Raw genomic sequence first — 24,485 nt, forward strand, 5'->3', positions numbered from 1 at the left:
CTGTAGCCCCAGGGCGCACAGTGGTGGCAGGGTACACGGTGGGAACTATCGCGTCCACATCAATCTTGGTCCAGGCTCGAACAACGCTATTCCCTAAACGATGATTCGAAGTTGTTCAGGGGTCTGAAGGGACGCGTCTTCGGTAACGGTCGGGCAAGGTCAAATCGACCTGGGCAGCTCACACAGCTTGGACCACCAGGGGCCGACCACTCCAGCAGGATACTGTATGAAGAGAGCCACAGGACTAGTACTGTATAATCCTCCATGTGCCCGCGCTCTAGACTCGTATGTCTTAGTCGTGTTGAGGCAAAACTGCGAGAGGCGGAGATGATCGCAGCTCAGACACACAGTTCCTTTATCATGAGTAGGATCGATCGACGTGCATGAGTCATGATGATGCTTTTGACCGGTATGGCTGCCTAGAACTAACAGACGTGAGAGCAACATGGGATGTACATATTCGAGCTTATAGCTATTGTCCTTCGACATCATTGAGCGACAGCTGGCTATTCCAATACAAAGCGCCGCAACGCATCATGCCAACGAGAAACCAGTTCTTTCAGAAATTCGAGTATGAGGTGCAGGACGAGCTCGGTGTTGATGGCACACCAGCGACATGGGCGCAAGGAGGCAGCAAGTCAGCTCAGCGTTACTGGGGCGATGAGGACTTCAAGATTGACGTGCCTCGTTCTGGAGACCTCCCGGGCAGATCATCAGTCTCGACGATGGGCCTTGATCAAGAGTATATCGCTGTGGCCGGTGGTAATCTCATCACTATAATTCATGTCCACTCCAAGGAAATTCGATCTCAAATTCGGGGACCTCTCGAAGACTGCCACAAGCTTGTATTCTTCCCTTCATCTAATGCAGCAGGCAATGAGTACACACTCATATCTGGGAGCTCAGAAGTTGGTGGTGGAGAAGGTATGATTGTCGTGTGGAAATTGGACCACTCAGGTCGGTTGAGCGATGGCGAATTTGGTCTTCCTATACCGTCGTCACAGCTTGCTACACGGTCTCTGGATGCCATCACACCTGAACTGGCCCAGAACCACGGCATCCCTCAGTCCTCACCTCTTCTAGCTGCATTATTGGCAGACTATACAAAGGCATTAGAAAAGCTCGATTCCGACTTACTTGTAAGTAGTCTCGATTCGTTTCGTGGCAAAATCTTCAGCTTCAATAGTCAGCCATCAAGCCCCGACGGCAAGACATTCCTGTATGGTATGCAGGACAAATCAACTCAACACGGAGCCAGACCGTCTGAGGATCTCCCTCGCATCATCGTCCGCGATATGACTACTCGCAAACAGACACAAGCGCTTGTCGGACATGAAGACTCCATCATGTGGGTCGCATTCAGTCCAGATGGGAAGACGATCGCTTCTGCTTGTTGGGACCAGACATTCAAGTTATGGGATGCCTCTACCGGTATTTGTGAACATACTATCGGGCCTATCGGAAGTCAGTGTTGGAGCGGAGCCTGGTCTTCAGACTCAAGACACGTCATATTGAGCGGGATGGGTCACAATGGACCTAGTGTCGCTGTATATTCTCGCGACACAGGAGAAGAGGACGTACGCCTAGAGCACGAAGGTCTCAAGCGTTGGATTCGGGACATAGCTTGGTCTGCGAACGGAGATGTTGCTCTAGCTCATGAGACGGACGTCTTGATCTGGCAACCATTTGGGGGTGGCATCGTTGCAACTTTTTCCTTGAAGAATGAGACGCCTCATGCGCGCATCTTCGCCGCTGTAAACCAGGTACATTGGCTGAATGATCACCTCTTAGGGTTTGTTGTCGGTGATGGTACGGTCGAAATATGGGACAGCAGGGACAATTTGAAGTGGAGGCTTCAAAGATCGAAAGACGGTCCAAGAAGGTTCTGCACTGGACTACATTATGCTGAAGCAACGAATACCGTCATAAGCCTGGATAGAGATGACTGCTTACGATTTTATGACCTATAATGGTGTGGCCTGCACGAGGCATACGTACACCATAGAATCCATAACAATCCTGCTGTAATTGTCATGCCCAATCATGAAAGCGAGACAGTGCTATATCAAGTATGTTTTATAGCCATTCGGAAGCTGTGGATGCCATCTATCAGGGACAGGAATTGGATCCCAACCTACCTACCTACTTGTAGCATGCGTCGTCCCCGCTGCCCTTTCAAGGTTATAAATGCGAAGGACTTACAGTACCTACCCTAAGATCTTCAATCGAGCACCTGCACTCTTGGCATTCCTCGCCTGGTTTCCACTAAACAATATCTACACCCACTTCAGTGGTAAGCGGCGATCATGATACTAAAACAGTGACCGGCCTATAACACAGATCACAAGACCGAAGGAGTAGCCTTGCGAGTCGAGACCAGAACCTAAGTCTCACCAGTAATACGAGTGTTGGAGCTGAAGATATACAGTTTGCGAATGCGAATGCGATAGCAATAGCGATACCCAGGTAGGTACCTAGCCATGGCTGTACTGTGAGCGGGCGCGCCTGTCTCCGCATCTTACATTCCTTCAACCCTCATGTGGATAGTTGGGTATCGGGCGCGGTACCATCTTGCCCGCACGCACGCACGATTGCCACCCCGGGTAGCTGGACCAAAAAGAGCAACTTTGTTCCTGGCCTTGTTCAGATCAGCCCCCCAATTCTACCTTAGCTACCGCGAGTGCCGGAGGTACTACCGAATTTACACCAGCAAGGTCCCACGATCAGCAACCCACAGACATGGTCTTGGGAGCCCTTTAGTAGCCGCTGGGCGGAAGTGAGACAGAAAGGTGATGTAAGCAAAGCGAGACAAGGTGTGAGGTTCCTGAGAGTATGGTAAACGTCCCCGAGGATAAGGTAGAGTATCGCTGGTCGACAAGGACCCATGACGCCAGCCGCTGCACCCCGGAAAATCAAACAATCGATTTTTGTGTATAGTAATTGTCGCTGCAGCTCCTAGACTTGACTGTCTTTTATGTAATCACATTCTTTGGTTCCTTCTCCCATCGTGGCTCATATCGCATAGCATTGTCTCGGGTGCGATTGCAGGATAGTGACCAGTTGGCAAATCCAGATTGAAGTTCCATCACTACCACATATCTTACAGATATACTACACAGCTTGGCGGTCTACATAGCAACAATGGAGTTCATACTCGGCCAAGACCTAGGTTTACCAATGAGAAACGTTCGAGCAATAGGTACCGTGACGGGCGTAGGCCATGGCATCTCACATCAGCAAAAAGCAACCGACGAAGCCAAGAACGCTAACCCGGAGGCCCAACTAATGTAATTCCATGTTAATAGTGCTGTAAACTAGTTTTATCTAAGGCTGTCTATAAATGAGCGGAGTGATGAAAATGTGAATGCGAATGCAAATGCAACGAGGACCCGCCCACTGCCTGCGCCATAAAGATGCAGCTGTAGAAGGGATACCAAAGACGCCGCATGAAATGCAAATGGGAATCAGTTTTTCGTGAAGGTCGTTCATGGGATAGCGACAGTCCAGGCCTGCTGGGGCTTTGTTATGTGGTGGTCCAGAGGGTAGTAAAGACAATGGGCTGACCGGGTTCCTGCGGTAGATGTTTGGGTCTATTGAGTGTGATGATGATGATGATGATGATGCTGCTGCTGCTGCTGCTTGATTCGGAAACCACATGTCTCACTGATCGAACACTGAATTCGTCTTGTCGATGTAACTACGAGTAAAGCCGTCGAATTTAGCTTCGGTCGTTCATGGAGGGCGTAGATCTCCTCGATATCGACATAGACAAGACAGCAGGCGCCAGAGGGAGTAATTCATGGAACCCTCCGGTCATGTTTTTCAGAGGCCGAAGTAGGTCTCTCGGGTAGTGCTCAAGCCCGGTTTATACAGTAGAGGTCTGTTCGTAGCGTTTGGTGGATTGCTTCGTCTGCTTGAATGTCTGGGACAGTTCTGACCCACGAGAACGACTTTCTCTTGGACTCGGTGCCCGCTCACTCCATGTGAGGCACATGGCTGTACATGGTGTGTGTAGTAGTCGCAGCCACATGCAGCGTAGCGTTCGACAATCTTGATGCACATTGTGGGCAATTTCAGATGGACTTTTTCCTTTTTAGAGGGAAGTGATAAGGATGAGGATGATGGATATGCTGGATATGAATAAGAGACGCTGTACGCTGCAAGAAAAAAGCAATGGCAGGATAGTGAGATGTAAGATAAATGCACAGCAGTGGGGAGTTATGGGTCTATATAACAACTCGAACACGATGAAGGAATGCCGCAAAGTAGTGCCTAACCAAGGTGGATGCGAATACGAGGGAAAGATGAGGTGGCAACAATCTATACAGTTCCCATGTATAAATGCATACCATGAGCTGTATTTGCAATTCACCTGTTCCTAGAAGCGGATAATGGCCAAGTAGACAAGTCGCGGCGTAGGCAACTATCGCAGTCAAGTGTTCTTCTGGTGGTCTCAATAGGCTGGCTCGCACAAGCTTAAGTCAATCCATCATCGCGTGAGCATAGTCCTGCGACCGAACCGCCTGCTTGTACTTTAGAGAAACCTAATGAGCTGAGTAATGCCAACACTGACGCTTGACCATGATTATCAACGAAGAGGGAAGGAACACCTGTTCTGCTATGGTCATGATGTTGCTTAGGCCTATCTTGAGTCATCGCTGCATCGCCATAGTAGATGGTACGGATTATCTCCCAGGATGCGTAAGCGAGGAGGTATGCTCCATAGTAGCTCTCGCGGGATCAGAGCACACAGGTACCGCGAAAGAGGCTCCCACGGTACGCAATAGGTCCGCGCCGCGAATTAGTTTCGAGCTACGGAGCATGTGTATCGACGGGCCCAGAGGCCTCCGGTCAGTCCTTTCAGGTCCGCTGATTGCTGAGCCGCGAGGAATAGCGGCATCCCTGGTCAATGACAGGATGATCTACACCTACCGTGTTGGGTCCTAGATTTAATGAGCCAGTAAATATAAGGCCGCTGCAGCCCTAGCTAGGTGCGTGAATTGGGCCACCCAGGGAATTCGAAGCGAGCAATCTCGGTACAGTGATCATAAGTGCACGCATGTTACTGTATGGTCTACAGTACAGTATATTTTAGGTACTTGCCTTGTACAGTACAGTATACTCCACCATTCGGCTGCCTATTTCTGGTGGCATACCTGTAATCTATCCGCAATCAAGACCACGTGCTCATCCCGTGTATGGTGACGTAGCTTTTCAGAACCTTCGGTACCCCCATCTGGACATACTTGTCGCACCCTTCGAGCCAGAGCAAGTTCGATGAGATGTGTGAAGTCATGTGCAGGGCGAGGATCTTCGAATTGTCAGCGAGGGTTTCGCGAATTGTCAGCAAAATGCAACAAGTACAGTGGATCTAGAACCGCAACGATTGCGATTGATCTTCCAGTAAATCATGGTCCGCAACGGAGAAACTACTGTGCGACAAAGCTTGTACCAAGACGCAGCTCACGCCAATAGAAGCATTTACTGATTGACAATTTGTTGCCATATTCGAACAAGTGCAGCATCATCGTGATCGGTGAATATATTAATTATATTACTCCTTGGTCGAAACTCATCAGCTGAGGTCGCAGCTCGAACTTCCTCACTACAGCACAACGCGCCCAAATCAAGCTGTCTGAGGATGCTTTTACGTTATGGAAAATTCATGTATTCATTCTACCGAATGTCAGGTAATAGCAGTCGCGAGGGCTAACGGGTATCGCCTAGATAGAAACTGACATCTTGTTGCTCAGTTTATACTTAGAATAAGTGAGATGAGGTCTGCGCCTCGTGCAGTGACAAGCACATGCATGTAGTACTAATATTGATGACATCTATGCGCATCCAGCTCCGTTGGCTACGTGCGCAACATCCTGAACGCGGCCAGCGGCCATACAGAACTCGTCGCACATAAGAGTTCCGCTATATCCAGTACCGAGATGGAGCATGAGTGTTGCCGGCTTAGGTACAGTCGCACTCTTGACCCACACACACACACCCTCCCTCTGTCTCGCTCAAGTGCCCGGGTTTCGTATGAACCAGTCGGCGTTCGCATCATACATAAAGTTTGTTATGTTGAATTCGCTATTGCTAGCCACATCGGCTGCTTGGTATTCTGCTGATCCCGAGTGTGTCGAGTCCTCGGTGGGCAATGGAAGCCTAGGCATGTTGAAGAAATCAAACACATCAAGATATTCTAATTCGTTCTGTGCAGGGGATCTTGTTCTTGCAGGGATAGCACTATTGGCCTTGGCCATGCCATACTGTTGTTTCGGCTGCCGAGATATCAAGAAGTCAAGGTCGTAAGCGCATCGTCGCATGTCTGCGAGAATGCGGACCGTGGAGGGTGTTATTCGCTCTCCATTGGCACCGACAGGCGCACGTGCTGAATCGTTATACTCGTCAAGGACACGTTGCAGAAGTGTAGCGTAACGCTCAGAGACTTTCCAGTGTCTTCCCATCTCCCGGAGAGTCTCTACAAGAGGATATATGGCTGGATTGACCTGGCGGTCGATAGTGGAACCTTGCACAAGTAGGAGTCGAGCTGCCACCCATAGCGAAAATGCAAAGTGCGGCCCAAAACTGGTGAGCATATTGTTGTGTCTGACATATGTGCAGAGCGAGGAGATATCTTCCACGGCAGTGTGGCATCTTTGGCTAGCACTGAAAGAGGGTGTGAATATTGGCGATCTTGTCGTTGGGTAAGCTGCAGATGAGTGTAGCCGGATTACAGCCCTGAAAACATTAGCGACATGCCAGATTTTATTTTTAGAGCAACTAACGTGTGATATGTGGTGTGCAACATGATCCACACGCAATTGACAATCTTGTTGGTTCCATTCGGGTTGAACACCCGAGCCATGTTACCATACTCGGACGGCAAACTGAACTTCCAGCTATTCAGTTTACTGTCAAGTTCACGGTATTCTCGCTGCCATTTCTCCACATCAGATAGCGCGCCAATATCCACTGGCTTTTTCAGAAAACGATGGATTCTGGATAGTATCTCCACTATCTCAATGTAGTAGCTGAATGAACCAAGATTCTCGGGTGTGTTCATCGAATTGTCAGTCCTAGCACTGGTAGGGAACCACCGTGTCTCAACAGGTTGATTGCGAGAAAAGAGATCATCTCGGCAAGGCAGTTTTCGATCAATTTCCTTGTCATCAAGAGCAAATTCAAAAGCTGTGGCGATAGTGGCATATCTGTCCAAGAGATACACCATCCAAAAAAGCCGCCGACGGCTCTCGTCTTCTATCCAATCTTTGGGGTCTGGTAGAACCATGGCACGGAGCGTGTAGATCGAGGGGTACAACGGAGATACTGATACTGAAGTGGTCTCCACTGCTAATCCCAATTGCACCACACTACGTGCGATCAGAGCTAAGAGATTCCATCCTGGCGGGCCGTTTGAACAGCCGACAATGTCGAGTGCTAGAATGACCAGAGCTTGCAACGCTTTAACTGAGCTGTTCTCCAGACCGTACAGTAGTACTTTTTGTTTCGAGCCAGCATGATATTTCTCCCTCGAAGTTTCAGTTAGTCGCATATCGTTGGAGAACCGCAAAGTCGTCGCAACGATCGCGTGAAGAAGGATCCGATCGGCCTCGTCCAGGCTTGACGACCCAAAAAGAGAGTCAAGTGTGCTACGACGGTGTAATATCGGGGCCCAGGTGTTGATGTGCTTGAAGAAAAGATCCACTAAAGCATACAATAGATCATATGGCGGGAGATCTGCATCCTGCTGTGCAGTCATGTGCGTAGATTCGGCCACGCCAGCTTGCATTGAGCCTGGGATATTGAGACTGGGTGACTCGAGTGGAGGATTAGTTGGTGCGTAGGTTGAGTCTGTAGCTGATGTAGTTTGTCGAAAAGAAGGCTGTGGTTGATTTTGAAAATGTCCGACTGGTACCTGCGATAGAGTAGGCTGCAGAGCAGCTTGATGGAATCCATTGCCAGTAGTGTTGAGCCCATCAACCGGCGATGTCGCATTTGAGTAAGACGGTCGTTGCATGTAGAGTGCCGTCTCATTTCTTGTGCCGAGGTCTGTGGAATGAGTCGTTGAATGCACAGAAGGAGAAGGCTGCTGCTGCTGTGGCTGCTGGTTCAGCAGTCCTGGTAGTGCGCTGGCAACTTGTTGGAGCATTTGTTGCTGAGCTTCGAGTACACCCTCGAGTTTCTCTAGGTTGTTTAAGTGATCTAGTTAGATGAACAAAGTCTCGTGACATACCAAGTCTAGCTTCCAGTTCTCGGCCATATCCTGCAGGCCCTCATTAGATCCCCTCTACCATCATCATGTACAGTATCAATAACAGACCTGCTCGAAGGCCTGGCTTTTTGCGCTCCTTGTATTCACAAATTTGCTCATTACGAACACACCTATACAACATTAGGAGATATCACACAAGTGAAAGACGAAAGCGAAGACTTACCAACCACATGATGGCTTGCCACGGTCGCAGCGGACTTTTCGTGTCTTGCAAAGCTCACACGAAACACCTTCAGAATGGTCAGACATTCACATGGTCCTCAGATCCACAAGGTAGTGACGAGAACAAGTTGTACAATGCTCCAGAGACTGTTGGATTACACACTTAGTGGGCGAACTCGCTTTCTCTTAGGACCTTCTTCGTCCCCATCTTCCTCACTCCATATCTCATCATTCTGGTCCACGGCCTCCTCAACAGCGCTATTACTTGGATCCTGAGCACGCGTATTGGATGACTGGACTGATTCCGAGGCTTTGTCCTCGTTATTCGGGCTAAGTTTTGATGCCATATCCGCAGTCTGGGGATGGTTGATGAGCAATTTCGGTGTAATTAGAACCGAAACACGAGGGAGAATTTGAGATGCAATCGACGACGACTAACCCCGCAATTGGTTGTGGGCCAGTGCATTGGGGAAAATATGGGGATGTAAGGGCGGGCGGATACAAGCTTCTGTTGCACCGCGGGGTATCATTATGGAAACAACCGACTGGCCGCTACATTGTACTACCGATGGTTCGAAAATTGACTTGTGTTTAGTTGAATCTTGGGAGAACCTATAGATAGACTTATATAGCTGTCCGTTCATGTCTTCGCCCACTCAGTCTTTGTGTACATCACGTCGTCAGTATTCCCTTCAGACTCGTCAGTTCCTAGAGTCACGGTCACGATCATGGCTTCCAATAGCGTCAGATCGTTCCCTGCGATCAAAGCGATCAAAACTTTCGTTATTCAAGGAGTAGGATCTGGTGGTGATTATCACAATGTCAGAGGCGGTCACTGGTTGATCGATTCCAAAATCGCAACGCCAATGTCAGGCTACGAGGACTATCGAAAGTCGCGGACGAGTTTTGGCATAAATGTATTAGGGTCATTTTGTGTCGAGATCGAGGCCACAGACAGTACCAAGGGCTTTGCCACAGGTTTTGGCGGACCCCCAGCGTGTTGGTTGACACAAGAGCACTTTACACGATTCTTGATCGGTTCTGGCGAGTACATTTCTTAACCTACGAAGAAGGTGTATAGCAATCTAACAGGCGTAGATCCTCGTGATACGAACAACCTTTTCGAGCAGATGTACCGTGCATCAATGTTTTACGGAAGGAAAGGACTTCCTCTGGCAGTGATCTCTGTCATCGATCTCGCGATCTGGGATCTTCTGGGCAAGATAAGGAACGAGCCAGTGTACAAGATGATAGGTGGAGCTACTCGCGAGAGACTGAACTTTTACTGCACTGGGCCTGCGCCTTCGGCCGCGAAAGAGATGGGCTTCTTCGGCGGAAAAGTAGCACTTCCTTACAGTGCTGCTGAAGGCTTCGAGGGCTTGAGGAAGAACATTGAGTATCTGACAGAGATGCGCGAGAGCGTTGGACCTGACTTCCCATTGATGGTTGACTGTTGGATGAGCTTGAACGTCACCTATACTATTGAGCTTGTCGAGAAGTGCAAGCACTTGAACATCAATTGGTGGGAAGAGTGTCTCACTCCGGATGACTTCGACGGCCATGCGCTCCTCAAGCGTGCTCACCCAACCATCAAATTCACTACAGGCGAGCACGAATACTCTCGATATGGGTTCCGCAAGCTTATCGAAGGCCGAAACCTTGACATACTTCAGCCAGACGTGATGTGGCTTGGTGGCCTGACAGAGTTGTTGAAGGTGACAGCAATGGCCGCGGCCTACGACATTCCAGTCGTGCCTCATGCTAGTGGCCCTTATAGCTATCACTTTGTGGTCTCACAGGCAAATTCGCCCTTCCAGGAGTACTTGGCCAATTCTCCTGACGGCAAGTCAGTCTTGCCTGTATTCGGTAAACTTTTCACCAACGAACCCATTCCTATGAAAGGTTATCTTGATGTCTCGATCCTCGACAAACCTGGGTTCGGATTAGAGATCAACCCCGCAGCTCCGCTTATTGATGCAACCCGAATTTTAAACCCGGCACCGGCACCAACCCTGTCCGATCCCACCATTCCCAACGGTGATCAAAAAGGCACTGCTGCGCTGACGGGAAATGATGGTACCACGAAATGAGCCAATAGTCGTGTCGTAGCTATACAGACGCATAATCATGGGCTAGTATAGATAATAGCTTATGCTTATGAATATGAAAGAAAAGTCATAAACATGTTGAAGAGGAAATTTCGGCCGTGGTCCTAGCTTGTAGGACTTGGTACCGCTTTCTCCGAAAAGGAAGATCAGTTGGTAACATCTCTCAGTATTATGACGTGACGACTCGTGACGGCTTGCTTGACTGTTAATTGAGATTAGTTCTATCCTTGGGGTGTAACAAACATGGAGAGCTTGATAGGTATTCAATAAACATAGATGTGGTAGGCGAAACCTATGCTTAGTCGTGAGGTCAAAGCAATATATACTAGTCTAGGTCAACTTTTCCCAGCTCTAGCCACTATCTCAGACAATGCCTGAACAGCTTCGATAGTATAACGGTTAGTACGGAGGTCTCATAGTGTTATGACTTGGCACAGTCCAGGATATCCTTAGATCTGAGTTCGATTCTCAGTCGAAGCATTTACTTTTTGTGGTTGTTTGACCTCTGAATTTTTGTCAACCGCGATACCCCTAGCCTATAGCGCAATGCTTTGCACAATGGTGTCGGCACATTTATTTGCGATTGTCGATTATCTTGTTGCACCCTGAAGGTGATCCGCGAGAAGTCTTGTTTAGTTACAAGCCACCCAACGACCGCACTTCTTGCCACATGTAGTTATGATTGTGTTGACCTCTGAAGTCTTTGCAGAGTCACTCGTGTCGACATGCGATAGCTATAGACTGTCTATTGAACTTGAATTCATGGCTGGGAGAAAGACGCCCCGGTATTCATGTCTTGGATCTCTTTGATCATGGATCAGGCATGGAAGCAGTAGGTCTCAAGGACACTTTCAGAGTGCTCCATTTCGTCTCTTTGTGAAAAAACATGAGACTGCAGCTGGTGTCTCACTTTCGATATGAGGGTGGCCGATACTGATATATACGTCGCGTTCGCGATGGGAGTACTTACGAGCTACATCACCTCGAGTCTGCACGACAGGGTCAAGCACTTCCAGGACGTGTCCATTGCGGTTAGAAGCACTATTGATCGAATATCATATGACCCATTATGAGCCACCCAACACCGCCTTCAGAGCATCATCACCTGAACAGGAGAACTAAGGGCTTGGCTGATTTTCGTAGCCTGTACTTCCAGCCCGAACCACTGAACGCACCAGAAGTCATTGGCACAAAGCACCCCGCGACTATTGATCAGCAGAGCCTCGCACTACCAGTACAAAGTGAGATAGACTATCTTGTGAAGCAACTTGTCCAGGCTGAGATTGGTGCAGATCTAGGCGAAGGCACATGCTTACACAGAACGACTTCCGAGACGGCAAGATTGCCATCAGACCCGTCGACATTGTATCCATCAGCATACTCTGCGTATCATTCATCCCCAAAGAATGAATACACAGAGACCCGTGGAACAAAATTACCGGGAGCCAGCTTGGTCAATCATACAGGTTCCATCGAGACTATAAAGCGTCTTTCGTCTAGCTACACGACACCTGTGCATGGGTTGACACACAAGCCATCTCCCGATATCAGACCAAAGCTACGAATTCCCCATCTGTTCAGTTCAATCGCTCTTACTGATCCCAAGGTGACCGGCCAGCCTATCAGATTCACGTCCGCAAGATTTGATGTCGGAAGCAATGTCTTCAAGGTCGGCGCTTGCACGTATCTCAATCTACCATATGGTAGTACTGTGGAATGCGGACTGAGGATTGAGCCATTTCCGCAGCTTATATTTTCAGATACATGCTCGCGGAGAGGTGTTCTTCGGCAAGAGATTCGTCTGCAGATAGTCCAGAAAGTCGTGCACGCAGGAACTGGTAAGCCAGCGATGCTGCTATGCGGAGAAGTCGATGTCACGGATAAATTCACCGTTGCTGTCAGGACTGAATTGGCTTCCATTGCTGGCAAAGTGGACGCCATTGCAGTGCGAGAGACTTGTTCGAAACACGACTCTTTTGCCCATGGAAGAGATGATACGGAGGGCGATACGTTAGTTGCCCACGAAGGAGATCCATCCCTCATGCATCATGTTACTGCCCAAGACTGTGAGAATGACTACGATCCAACAGAAGATATCTGGTTGAACATTGCAAAGTCATTAAGAAGCAATCACAGCTCGACAACCACTCTTCGAGAACCAAGCATGCCAAATCCTCGTTCGACCCCATCACTAGATAACCTCCTGCAGCACCTAAACAAGATAAAATTGCTGCATAGAGACTTTTTCGTTGTCCGTACAGCGAGACGATCCGGTTCTGCCGACAAGTCGGCACCGGCAGCCTTGTCAATCCCCTGGCTTAGCGCGCAACTGTTTCGGCATCTGTCTGCGCTCAACGAAGACGCCGATGAGCATTCGAGTCACCTCCCTGATCGCAAGCGCAACGCCGATAAAACGACCATCAGTCCTGCTATCCTGTGTATGTTCAAGGAAGCAATGGTGGTTCAGCTCGCCTCGGCGATCTCTTCATCATCATCATCATTAGCGTCGTCGGGTGTGAACTCTATGTCGAGGCCGTTCTCCAGACGTATCAAATTGACATCGACTCTCTCGAGGATATGCGTAGCTAATCGAACGCCGAGTCCGCACAGTGATGAGTCATTTGTAGACGTGTGTGGCATACCCATGTTTTCTGACATGACTGTAGGCGGTAGAGAAAGTAAAGGGAAAACAACATACCCTAAGGGGTGGGTTTGTTTTGTGGCTGACGCGGATCTACATGGGTAGCGGGAGGGCTCGAATCACAATTGAGTTTGGCAGGACAGCAGATGTAGTGAAGATTCGGTATTATATTTGTCTCTACATATGGCTTTTCTGTAAACAAAGATCCATGAGTCTGTGATGTCGTCACATAAGTCTATAAATAATATCTATTCGTCCGGTTCCCCCCCATATCGACAAGAAACTTGGTTAGCTTTTCCTCCCCTTGTGTGGTTAAACAATAATTAGTAAGGTCTCCTCGAGATCATGTCTTCCTCGATATAATGCAGTAGAAAATCGCTAGCAGATGCAAAGATAAACAGAAAGAGCAAAAAAAGTGTGGTCGCACTTTTATTTTTTGCTCTTTCGACTCTTCTGACTCTTGTGTGTGAGCGCAGAGTCTCTCGTGTTGACAAGGTCAAGATCGTAAGGACTGGCATCGTAAGTCTTTGTCCTCGTCAGAGTCAGGCCTCCCTCGGCCTCGATCTCGGGCACTTCGCTCTCCTTGATCTCCTTCTCGCCCTCGGCGGTCACAGCGACCTTTTGCACCAGCTTGTCTCTGAACGCGGCGGCTTCGGCGGCGTACTTGCACTTTCTTCTGATTCTGGCACCGTAGTGGTAGAACAAGAACGGGAATGGAATGCATGCGAGGGCCAAGAACGCAGGGATGGAAGAGGCCCAGTGCAGACCGAGTTTGGCGTACATTTGCTTCGTGAAAAGCGGGAAAGCGGCACCGAAGAGAGAACGGAGCACAGAGTTTGCGGCGAGAGCCGAGGCGGCATAGATCGTGTAGGCATCGACGAGGTAGTTTGTGATGGATAGGAAGACAAACACCATGCCAAATCCGAAGGGCACGCCGGCTGCGACAGATGCCATCCAGTGCACTGAGGGGTAATTGGTCCAGGCAAACCAGAAGATACCAATAGGAAGTGCGAATGCTCCAATGAGGCACACCTTGAGACGTTCTTCAGGCTCAGGGAACGGGTTGGGGGGTTTCTTTGAGAACTTGGGCGCAATGATGATATAAGCAATTGCACTCATCATGCCAACTCCGATACCGAGGAATGGAAGACCACCGATACCCTCACTCCAGCCACGGCTTTGTTGGTAGACGATGGGATAGGCACCGAAGAAGAGGTAGAGGGTTCCGTAGATGATGGCCATGTACAGGGATAGCAGGAGAACAATGGGCTCGGTGAAAAGAAGCAGGATAGGTCGTGAAAGCGAAGTCTTGAAGATCTGGACAATGCCAACGTCGGCGTTGGTAATGTCCTGACGTGTCTTGTAAACCTTTCCGGTCAATTTGGAAAGTTTAGCTGCGCGGGCGTGGAGGAGAACCGGGGCGTAAGTCTCCGGGTTACCGACCATACCCACGATCCACAGGACACCAGACATGATTGACATCAGGCCTTGCACCCACTGAAAAAGATACGTTAACATCGAGGACTGATTTTAAGTAGATAGCGAAGGAAAGCAACATACCCTCCAGCCTTCGGTCTCACTCAAGAATCCACCAATGACAGGCCCTAGAGCAGGACCAAGAGATGGGCAAAGAGCGAAAAAGGCCATAGCAAGGCCACGCTCATTTGCCATGAAGACATCGGCGATGGCACCTCCAGAGTTAGTGAATGGCGAAGATCCAAATGATCCAGCAAAGAATCGCATAACGAGCAACTGGCCGATGCTCTGCGCGTTGGCGGCACCGATATTGAATGCAGTGAAGCCACCGTAAGTGACGGCGAAGACGATTTGGCGACCGTACACCTCTGATAGTGGCGCCCAGAGTAGAGGCCCGACGGCGAATCCCAAGACGAACAGCGAAACACCAGCGGTGATGAGCTCGGTTGATGTCATGAAATCAGCCAGGAGTTCTCTTATCGAGCCTGGAAGATGGTCAGTCAAGGTCACTTTGTTTCACACCGTCAACACGACAACATACCACTGAAAGCGGACGAATTGATAGCCACAGCAAGAGTAACAAAAGCATTGATGGCACAGATCCACCATCTGAAACCATTTGGCCATGTGTAAGGGTTGCCAGGATCATTCTCGATCCATGTCACAATATAAGGTGACTCGTCTGTTCCCTCACCCTCGTACTTTTCGTCGTAGACAGCCCGAGTAATGCGTGCTTTATCGAAGACCATTCGCCAGCGAGGTATCCTCTCTGGGAGATCTAGGTGAGTGCCAGACGACATGGTGGGCTTCTCGATGTCCGCGGATGTGGTCGACGACATCCTTTGGGAAACAACGATCTATATAGAGCCGATGTGGAATGTGTAGAATCGCGGGTGGTCAATCCTCCAGGTAGAGGTGTGCGGCCAGCCCTGCCCTTATACTAGTACCCAGGCAGAAGGTCCATGTGTTGGCAGATCGCGGTCGGCCACAAGCGCCTATCCTGTTACCGATCAACGACCAGTCCACACCACCCCCCCCCCAAATCTACCATTTATGCTGCCCCTCGGCGCCACCAAAGAACTACGACCTTATTTTCATCTAGTCAACATACGAACGGGGACGCCCGCCACTTTGCAGTCCCCTTTCATCACCAATACATTACTGTGTGTCTATATCAGGGACTTGTTTCAAGAGTCTTTCAAAGATGCTCGCAAGCATACCCTTTTGGGGAGATTGACGTGTCGAGTTGCCGAGGCACAGAAAAGCTTGGTATCGCGGGCCGCCGTTTTCGCTTTAACAAATGGAAAATTGCCCGTCTACCAGAAAAAACTTGTATTGTTCTGCGTCTTGCGACGAAGACGACCTCACTCTGTACGGCCGTACTCCGTGACTATACAAGCATGTGATTTCGTATGCATTATCAATCATACACGGAGTTTGACCCTGATCGCCGGGGCTATCGGCACCCGATGCTAAGGCTTCAGTACGAGCACACGGCATTGCTTGGGTCCGCTCCAGGTTTGGAAATGGTCCTAGACAAGATTCGGTATACTGGTACGGTGTGATTGGGGGTGTGATTGGGGATCCCGCGATAAAAACAAACATGGCAAGCGAGTCATTCGCATCTTGCGTAAGCCGTTTGCCTGGGATTTGTGGAAAGAATGATTTCAATCAGCCTGCAGACTGCAAGATCAGGTCATGCAATCCATCGCCTGTTCGTGAATCGGATTAATCAAGGTCGTTTTACGAGGTCCTCGACCCGTTTATGCACGCATGTATTGTGCTGTAACGCCGCAATCCCACATATCGGCCCACCTTTCGTACCCCTTATGGTTATGACGGGATCCACTTGCGGATCATGCTATACACTGCTGTCGATACCGAGGCTTAAATAATCATGCATGTAGCAAATAAAGCCGATGATAAAGCTGTAAGATTCAAGTTTACGAGCACCTCCAAACGTGGTGCTTTCGTCTCGACTCAGCTTCATGTCAGTCTGTTGCACACTCTTTTTTTTGCTTATACCTAGGGTAGATAAGAGCCTTCACCTAACAGATGGCGACGACCCTCTTGACATTGTTGACACGAACGATTCGATTCACAACAAAATTTCCCCCATACACCATCAATGTGGAGCAGGTGAAAGAAGGTCACTGCGCCAACTAGTAATCTTCAGGTTCTCTTTCTTCAATCTTCTTCTCGAACGTTTCAACCACCCGCCATGTGTCACTGGTTTAGCGACAGCACTAGCCGCGGCAAATTGAGCAAAACCGACCGCGAGAAGAGTGTGATTCTGCGCTTAACCATGTGCGATATCACAAAGGTGGAGTATTTCCATGCATTATTATTTGACTAATGGGTTCGGAGCCAATGTCATCCGTGTATAGACGAAAGAACATTACTGCAAGCTCAAGGTTCGATATTTTTACTTTTACTTGTGCGCCTTGTCGCGTGGCAAGCCAGGTACAGGCAAAGTATAAGCCGCTCGGGGGGCGGCGGCCGGAGCTTAACTCTGGCGCCTCGTGCATCATCAATCGTTTTTTATATCCCGAGGTCTTCTTGTCGTATGAACGAGTTTGACAAGAAAACATGCATGGAATATACATCAAGTAGGCATCGCAAGGCTCCCCTAGGAACTGGATCTGTCGTACAGTAGCCGCGTATACGTGTCTTATGACTGCCCGGCTGACACAAACAATACTCACTTCGTATCAGCCTTCGTACTGTACATGCAGTTATCTGTATTCTCACAATAGCTGCATACTCGGTTCTCATCGCCGCGCCCCATCTCGTTGTATTCCACTTCACTCCATGACGAACAAGACAAGTAGCAGCAACAGCAGCAGCAGCAGCAGACTAACCTCAACCCTCAAAAGTGGGATGAAAGTCTCGCACAGGCACCTCAATCTTATCTAATCCGGAAACTCGTCCGAACGAGGCCAAGGCATTCGGGATACCGATCAAGCCACCTCACCTCACAGTATTCATATAAGGTAGGTAAAATAGCTACAGTAGCAGGCAGCGCAAGCGAACGGAAGCCAGGGCTGCGTCATAGAGGTGCGTGAATGCATAAACTATGCATAAAACAAGCTGGGCGTTTGAGACTTCCGGGATCCGAGGCTCGGTGGGTGGCATCACATCGGTGTTAGTGATTTTCCCCGGCCGGTTGACTGAATGTGATTCTTCGGGAGGGAATGATAGGTACCTTAGGTTCTTCGTGAGAGGCCCCGGGACGGATTGCTTAGAAACCTAAGAGTTTGTGCAGAGGTTGGCATGTGATACTGTTTGCTTTTTATGGTACTGTACAGCAGTAGGGGGGTACCCTATTCGGAGGTGAGGTGGTTTAGGCTTTCTTTCTTTCGCATCGAGGACCCGTCTAGGAGCGCGTTGCGAGATGCATACCGTAAGGTACCCAGGCAGGCAGTGCAGCGTCATCTTATCTTATCTTACTTCACTTTACTTCATCTTCACTTCGCAAAGTGGTCTCTTGATCAAAATCTACATATAGTACTTTAGTCGGTTGAACAAAACAAAATATCCTGATAGACGAGAGACCCTAGACACTACTCTCAGAATAAACTACTTATAGCGGAAGGATCATCTTGTCATTCGTGATGAGACTGATCTCTGGTGTCGAATGAGATATCTTGGTTTCATGTACGAGAGATAAGGAGTGCTGGTAGCGTCTCGCGCTGATGGATCTTGTCCTTTATTGTCCTTTTTCATCCTCTCTGACCAGTCGAAGTGTGTGGGACTATTGTGTCTGTGTGATTCATCTGTCATTGTAGATGTACTCGACTTACGTACAGTACATTGGGGCACAGTACCATGGTGTTGGGAGGTTTTCCGGGTGCAGCGTAGGTGAGATGGCAGTCACGAAGAGAGAGGTTTGGAATGGACTTGCGATGCCTACTGCACAGTCCGTCGGAGGAAGATTTGTGGATGTCGCATTTCTCTCTGATAGACTGCGAACTTGGCATATGTATAGGATGATATGGCATAGTCAATGCACAGACTTGATCAATCATCGAAAGGGAGAAAAGCTGTTTGATCATGTATCTGTCTGTGATGGGTATTTTTCAATATTGTTTGTTGAGTGGATATCTTTATTCTTGAACTGACAAGGTCGATGAAAAGGGGAAAACGAGAAACTGGGACAACATTTTATTTTGGCTCCTCTTGGTTTATTTGAACACCCTCGAATCCCGATTCTTTCGTACAAAGCCGACCAGATTCTCAATGACACCCTCGAAAGCCTCCTTGTCGCCCACAGCGCTGTCTTTTCGCTTGAGCCAGTACTCGAGCACGTCGGAAGCGCTCTTGATCAGCTCGTCTAGCCTCGCGACATGCATCTTGAGCTCTTCGTCGCTGTAACCAGACATTGCGGCCTCGGTGGTGGACGACAACAGGCTCGCGGCGTTGGCATCAAAGTCGGGCGGCGGGGGAGGGCCTCGGCGTTCCGTGTCTTTCTTCTTTCTCTTTGCTTCACCTCCTGTGGCGGTCGAGTTCACGGACACTTCAGAGTCGTTTTGTCCCTCCTTGCGCAATTTGCTGATGCTTCCGCGCGAGGGCTCAGAGTGAAGGTCGATATTGGGTAGAATCAGCTTCTTTTGTTTGCTCGCGGGCAAAATCTCGTCGAGATCGACAGGGACGCCCAAGGAGACAAGGAAAAGACGACGTATGCGAGATCGTATCCAGTTGGGCGGTTGTAGTGGAGGAGGAGCTACCAGTTGAGACCACAAAGAGGCAGATCGGTCGGTGAGGATGGAATTATTCGTTGTGATTGACGACGGCGGCTGTGGCGTGGCGGAGAGGTCGAGTTCAGGGAAGATTTCTTGCAAGTGTGGTGATATTGTTTTTAGAATGTCGTCCGGGGTCTGGAAGTCGGCAAAGGAAATATTCGGCTTTGGGACGAAAGGTGAGCGGATAAGAAGATAGCGGGACTACTGCGTGGCTACTTACGAGGTGTGCTAGAGGGTCATGGGCAGGCTCTGTCTGAGCAGGTGGAGTTGGTGCAATGGGTTCTGGCTCTTGAAAGCCATCGTCAAAATCACCAAAGTCATCATCCTCTTCTCCCACTTCGGCGCCCTCCTCGAAATCATCAAAGTCATCTCCAAAACCATCATCATCATCATCATCGTCGTCGTCATCGTCGTCATCGTCGTCATCGTCTGCTGCAGCCTGATCTTGTGTTCCTTGTTCGTGGCTCAGTGGATTTTCTTGTTTCTCGGCAGCAGGTTCAGGCAGTGACTCTTGTGTCGACTCTTCCACTTGTTCGTGGTCTGATGATGGCTCGGCGGACGACTCTAGAGTTGACGCTGATGGGTGTGCAGGGGATTGAGATCTGTCGTCTGAAGTTGGTGATGCTTCCTTTGTCAAAACCAAGGGCGCTTGCCGAGGGGGGGTTTTCTATGCAAGAGAGGGAAGAGACGTACGCTCATCGGGGACCTGCCTGACCTCGTCGGGTTCGGCGTCGGCCTTTCTCATCTCGTAAGCCTGGGTGCCTGGGACCTCGCCGTGCGCGGGCTTGTCGTCGACTCTCTCGACCACCATTTTGGGTACGGGGGTTCCGCCGGGAGTGGAGGGACGATCTGACTCGCTGAGACGAGAGGTCGAGCGACTGCGCTGGCCGTCCGGGATGATCTCCATCTCGTCGGGGACGGCGTCTTGAGTCCTGATGTTGTAGGCCTGAGTACCAGGAACTTCGCCGTAGGCGGGCTCATCGTCGACTCTCTCGACGCGTGTGACGGGGACGGGAGAGTGCGGTGGTGATCTCCTGCTGCCTTCTTCGGCATCGGAGAAGTGATCGTCGTCGGATGATACTGTCAAGTCAGTCAACGAATAGAGCAGAAGGGGTGGTGGTTGTCTTACCATGCATCTCGTGAGCTCCAGGATCGGCTTTGTTGTCGAGCGGTTCCGCAGGGGGTCCTAGAGACATGTTCAAGTGTGGAAGCGAAGATGTGATTCGGAACAGGCAGGATGATGGATTGATGTTCAATGACGAAGAGTGTGTGGTGAGATGAGCTGCGGAAGCTGCGACAGTAGCAGTGACAGCCAATGGCAGTTGTACAAGTAAGGTAAGTCGGAGCGGGCGTGTCTCAGAGCTGGGACGAAACCCGTATGAGGGGACCCGTATGAGGGGAATGGAGAGACTACAGCAAGATAAATGTATCAGACATGGAAATGGTGGGGGCTTGACGACTACGACTACGACTACGACTACGACCACGACTACGACTACGACCACGACTACGACTACGACTGCGGCTACGACTGCTTTATTATGTCCAAGGACCACGACGGGTGATTTGATGAGCCTACCACTGTGCGAGTACTGCTCACAGCCTCGAGTCCAGACCACCGGGCTACTTGTACTTGTATTGCGACAGCTCGACTAGTCCCTAAGAGTAGACCCTCAGAGTAGTGCATTTACACAGCCTCCAAACCTCCACATGACGAGCGTGACAAGTGTCGAAGCATATCTGAATCTGGATAATGATCTTGCACAGCCCACACCCACACCCACACCCGTACCCACACCCACACCCACACCCATTGCATCCGGCGATTATTGACTTTGTCTTATTCTGCCTCTGTGCTCGCTGCTGTAACGCAACTCTGATGCGGGGTAGTCAACGCGTGATTGCCTTGTGCAGTAGCTACCTTAGTTATGCTGACACTTGTCTGCATATAAAATGCATAGCAAGTCATGAGTCATGTCGGCTAGTTTGCGCCGCGACCGCATTACTCATGATATCATATATCCATCGACTGCGGCAATCCCCGTGAGATAGTTGTACAGTGTAAGCTAAGGTAAAGAAAGCAAGGTCAGTAAGAAGAAAGTTGGAGCTCTCGCTCTCGCGGCGACGGAGCCAAGACTAAACTGCCATATCAAGTTCGCGCGTCGTTCTGTGTAAAGTGGACGTGATTGAAGCAGCTCTTTCTGCCTTTGTGGGTTTTTTTTCCTTATACTGTAAAACAATCCCATCACAACACACGTCGCTGCGTCCGTTGACTGTCGTCTCTACACTCGCTGCAGCAACAATAACAACCAACGCATCTTGTGTCCGTCCCATTGGCTCGACTTGTGACACCGGACAACAAACGTACGTAAGGGACAACAACATCTCATGCACGCCATGCTGCAAGCTTGCGGAATGTTGACTCTGGCAGACAGAAGAACCAAGACAGGTCGCCATCTGACTCGCCATGCCTGACCCGCCCAAGTTCACCTTTGGTGCCCCTGCCTCGGCCGGCGCATCGACTGGAGCACCCGCTGGAGGCTCGAATCTGTTTGGAGGAGCTGCATCTAATGGCGGTGGCCTCTTCGCTTCCAGCACAGGAAACTCCCCTTCGACATCATCCGCACCTTCACTGTCTGGCCAAAAACCCGCAGCTGCTTCTGGAACAGAGAACAAGCCGTTGTTCGGTTCAGCAGCACCCGCCGGCGGTCAATCAGCTGGCTTTGGCTTCGGCACAGCGAACAAGACTGCTTCGCCTGCTCCCAGCACTGGTGGTCTCTTTGGCTCTGCAGCTCCTTCCTCGACTTCTGCTGCTCCTTCGACGGGTTTCTCTTTTGGAAAGGCAGCAGACAACAAGCCCACCACTCCTGGCGCTGGTCCTGTCTCAGGCATGACCTTTGGCACAACTCCCGCTGGGCAGCCGGCTTCTGGGGGAGGTCTGTTTGGCAATGCTGGAAACACTGGATCAACCACTCCTGGCAACAACAAGCCATCTCCACTCTCCTTCTCTACCACCCCTGCTGGTCCACCTCCCCAGCAATCAGCCACCTCAGGACTATTCGGTGGAGCTGGCGGCGCCAATGCCTCTGCACCCTCCTCTGCCTCTTCACTGTTCGGCGCCCCCAAGTCCAACCCTACTAGCTCCAGCGCACCATCCACCGGAGGCCTCTTCGCACAGTCCAAGCCTGCAGAATCGTCTGGCAGCCTCTTCGGTCCCAAAACCACAGACCCTCCCGCATCAGCGCCCTCTACCAGTGGACTTTTCGGAAACAACAGCAACAAGCCTGCAGATGGCGCATCCGCCACCACTCCGACTAGTTCTTTGTTTTCACCCAAACCCGCTGACGCAAACGCCAGCCAACCCGCCAAGCTCACCTTTGGCGCTTTTGCATCGAGCAACCCACCAGCTTCCTCCGCTGCTGATTCGAGCAAGCCCGCTTCTTTCTCGCTGGGAGGTGCTGCACCAGCCAGTGCAAGCAAGCCCCTCTTCCCTGCCCTCGGCAGCTCCACTACCCCGACGACTGGCGATGCCCCCAAGCCAGCTTTCTCATTAGGTGGCGCCACCACATCGGCTTCCGCTGCTCAGTCCTCAACGCCGACTACCGCCCCTTCGACTGGCGCCCTGTTTGGCGCGCCAGCTTCTTCGTCTGCGGCCCCTGCTTCTGCTGCTGCTCCCGCCGGTGGTCTGTTCAAGAACGCCACGGCATCATCTTCCACCCCCACATCTACCACCGCACCTTCTGGCGGTCTGTTCGGCGCAAAGGCTCCATCATCAGCAGCTCCTGCGACTTCAACTCCTGCACCTTCAGGAGGTCTCTTTGGTGCTAAGCCCGCATCTTCGGCCGCAGCTCCTTCTCCCGCGCCCGCCAATGCCGGCGCCGCTCCCTCTGGTGGTCTGAATTTCGGCAGCACCGCTCCCAAACTCGCCGAGTCATCGTCAACTCCTGCCGCCCCCAACACAACAGCAACACCTGCCGCAGCCCCTTCGTCAACTCTGGGTGCTTCCACCACTGGTCCCGCGCCACCACCGACCTCCCGACTGGCTTCCAAGTCTCTCGATGAAATCCTCACACTCTGGACCACCTCTCTGACCCAGCACCAAAAGTCATTTGGCAACCTTGCCACCAAGATCAGTGCCTGGGATCGTTCGCTGGTCGAGAACAGCGACAAGATCTCTAAGCTGTACTCGAGCACTTTCCAGGCCGAAAGAGACACGAGCGAGGTCGAGAGACAGTTGTCGGCTGTCGAAGGACAACAGAAGGAACTGGAAGGATGGTTGGACCATTATGAGCGTGTCGTCGACGAGATGATCTCACGCACGGGCGGCGCCGAGTCTGGCGTCGACGCTGAGAGAGAGAGAACGTATGTTGTTCTTGTTTATGTCCTATTTTCTGAACATCGCTGACACGTCATATCACAGCTACCGCACAGCCGAACGCGCAACGAACCGCCTCACCGAGATCTCGCACGACCTCACTTCCATGATCGAAGAAATCAACCTCGCCTCGACGAGCCTGACCAAATCCAACAAAGCCGCCAACGGCGCCGGCGAAACAGGAGCAGATCCGCTCGCACAGATTGTGCGTGTGCTCAACTCGCATCTGGCGCAACTACAAACCATCGACACCGGCGCCGCCCAATTGCAGCAGAGAGTCGCGGTGGCACAAAAGGAGGCCCGTGGTCTCGGTGGCCGTAACGGGCTAGGACTCGGCGACGAGAGTGGCGTGGAAGGGTTCTTGAGGAGTCTGAACGGCAGACGATGAGGTTAGTTGGCCGTTGTGTTGCAGGAACTAGCCGTCCGTGAGAATTGGAATGAGCAACGGAGGAATATCATACCATGTTGGTCTGGTTCCCTTATTGCTCTCACCTGCACAAGAAGGAAAGGGGAAAGAAGCAATACAACCCGTGGTACAGAGTCCGGGTGTCCTCCCGAAGCAGTAGAGAAGGACCGATAGCAAAGCAATGCACGCATGATAGGGACTAAAAGGACCGGATTGGGCAGGGGGGGGGGGGCGTTGGAAAGGCAGCCATGCAGGCAGGCGTTCATATTCAGTCCATCATGAAAACAATAGTGTTTGAAACAAGAA

At 50.6% G+C, this 24,485-nt stretch overlaps 6 protein-coding genes across 8 annotated transcripts; 3 read left to right on the forward strand and 3 right to left on the reverse strand.

Moving 5' to 3' along the window:
- Window positions 1-536: 536 nt before the first annotated feature.
- Window positions 537-1,970, forward strand: AAFC00_000673 (uncharacterized protein; the record flags this gene model as incomplete). The annotated part of the gene is made up of 1 exon (XM_069346777.1): window positions 537-1,970. One exon carries the CDS (start codon window positions 537-539, stop codon window positions 1,968-1,970), a length of 1,434 nt encoding a protein of 477 aa, XP_069200535.1.
- Window positions 1,971-6,014: 4,044 nt separating this feature from the next.
- Window positions 6,015-8,778, reverse strand: AAFC00_000674 (uncharacterized protein; the record flags this gene model as incomplete). Of its 3 annotated transcripts, XM_069348369.1 has the most annotated exons (6): window positions 6,015-6,735; window positions 6,783-8,181; window positions 8,231-8,260; window positions 8,318-8,379; window positions 8,433-8,499; window positions 8,595-8,778. In XM_069348369.1, 6 exons carry the CDS (start codon window positions 8,776-8,778, stop codon window positions 6,015-6,017), a joined length of 2,463 nt encoding a protein of 820 aa, XP_069200537.1. The 3 variants fall into 3 exon arrangements, with proteins under 3 accessions (XP_069200537.1, XP_069200536.1, XP_069200538.1); XM_069346789.1 differs by lacking the exon at window positions 8,595-8,778 and having other exon boundaries at window positions 8,433-8,518; XM_069347845.1 differs by lacking the exon at window positions 8,595-8,778 and having other exon boundaries at window positions 6,728-8,181; window positions 8,433-8,518.
- A 381-nt stretch (window positions 8,779-9,159) lies between these two features.
- Window positions 9,160-10,521, forward strand: AAFC00_000675 (uncharacterized protein; the record flags this gene model as incomplete). The annotated part of the gene is made up of 2 exons (XM_069346801.1): window positions 9,160-9,475; window positions 9,530-10,521. 2 exons carry the CDS (start codon window positions 9,160-9,162, stop codon window positions 10,519-10,521), a joined length of 1,308 nt encoding a protein of 435 aa, XP_069200539.1.
- A 3,088-nt stretch (window positions 10,522-13,609) lies between these two features.
- AAFC00_000676 (uncharacterized protein) lies at window positions 13,610-15,495 on the reverse strand (the record flags this gene model as incomplete). The annotated part of the gene is made up of 3 exons (XM_069346812.1): window positions 13,610-14,677; window positions 14,741-15,141; window positions 15,198-15,495. 3 exons carry the CDS (start codon window positions 15,493-15,495, stop codon window positions 13,610-13,612), a joined length of 1,767 nt encoding a protein of 588 aa, XP_069200540.1.
- Window positions 15,496-18,840: 3,345 nt separating this feature from the next.
- AAFC00_000677 (uncharacterized protein) lies at window positions 18,841-20,594 on the reverse strand (the record flags this gene model as incomplete). The annotated part of the gene is made up of 4 exons (XM_069346822.1): window positions 18,841-19,560; window positions 19,619-20,022; window positions 20,092-20,478; window positions 20,528-20,594. The coding sequence occupies 4 exons, from the start codon at window positions 20,592-20,594 to the stop codon at window positions 18,841-18,843; spliced, it is 1,578 nt and encodes a 525-aa protein (XP_069200541.1).
- A 1,271-nt stretch (window positions 20,595-21,865) lies between these two features.
- Window positions 21,866-24,161, forward strand: AAFC00_000678 (uncharacterized protein; the record flags this gene model as incomplete). The annotated part of the gene is made up of 2 exons (XM_069346832.1): window positions 21,866-23,760; window positions 23,819-24,161. 2 exons carry the CDS (start codon window positions 21,866-21,868, stop codon window positions 24,159-24,161), a joined length of 2,238 nt encoding a protein of 745 aa, XP_069200542.1.
- Between the last annotated feature and the right edge of the window lie 324 nt (window positions 24,162-24,485).

Source organism: Neodothiora populina (genome assembly GCF_041146345.1).
Source record: "Neodothiora populina strain CPC 39397 chromosome Unknown canker_contig_11, whole genome shotgun sequence".
Lineage (NCBI taxonomy): Eukaryota > Fungi > Ascomycota > Dothideomycetes > Dothideales > Dothioraceae > Neodothiora > Neodothiora populina.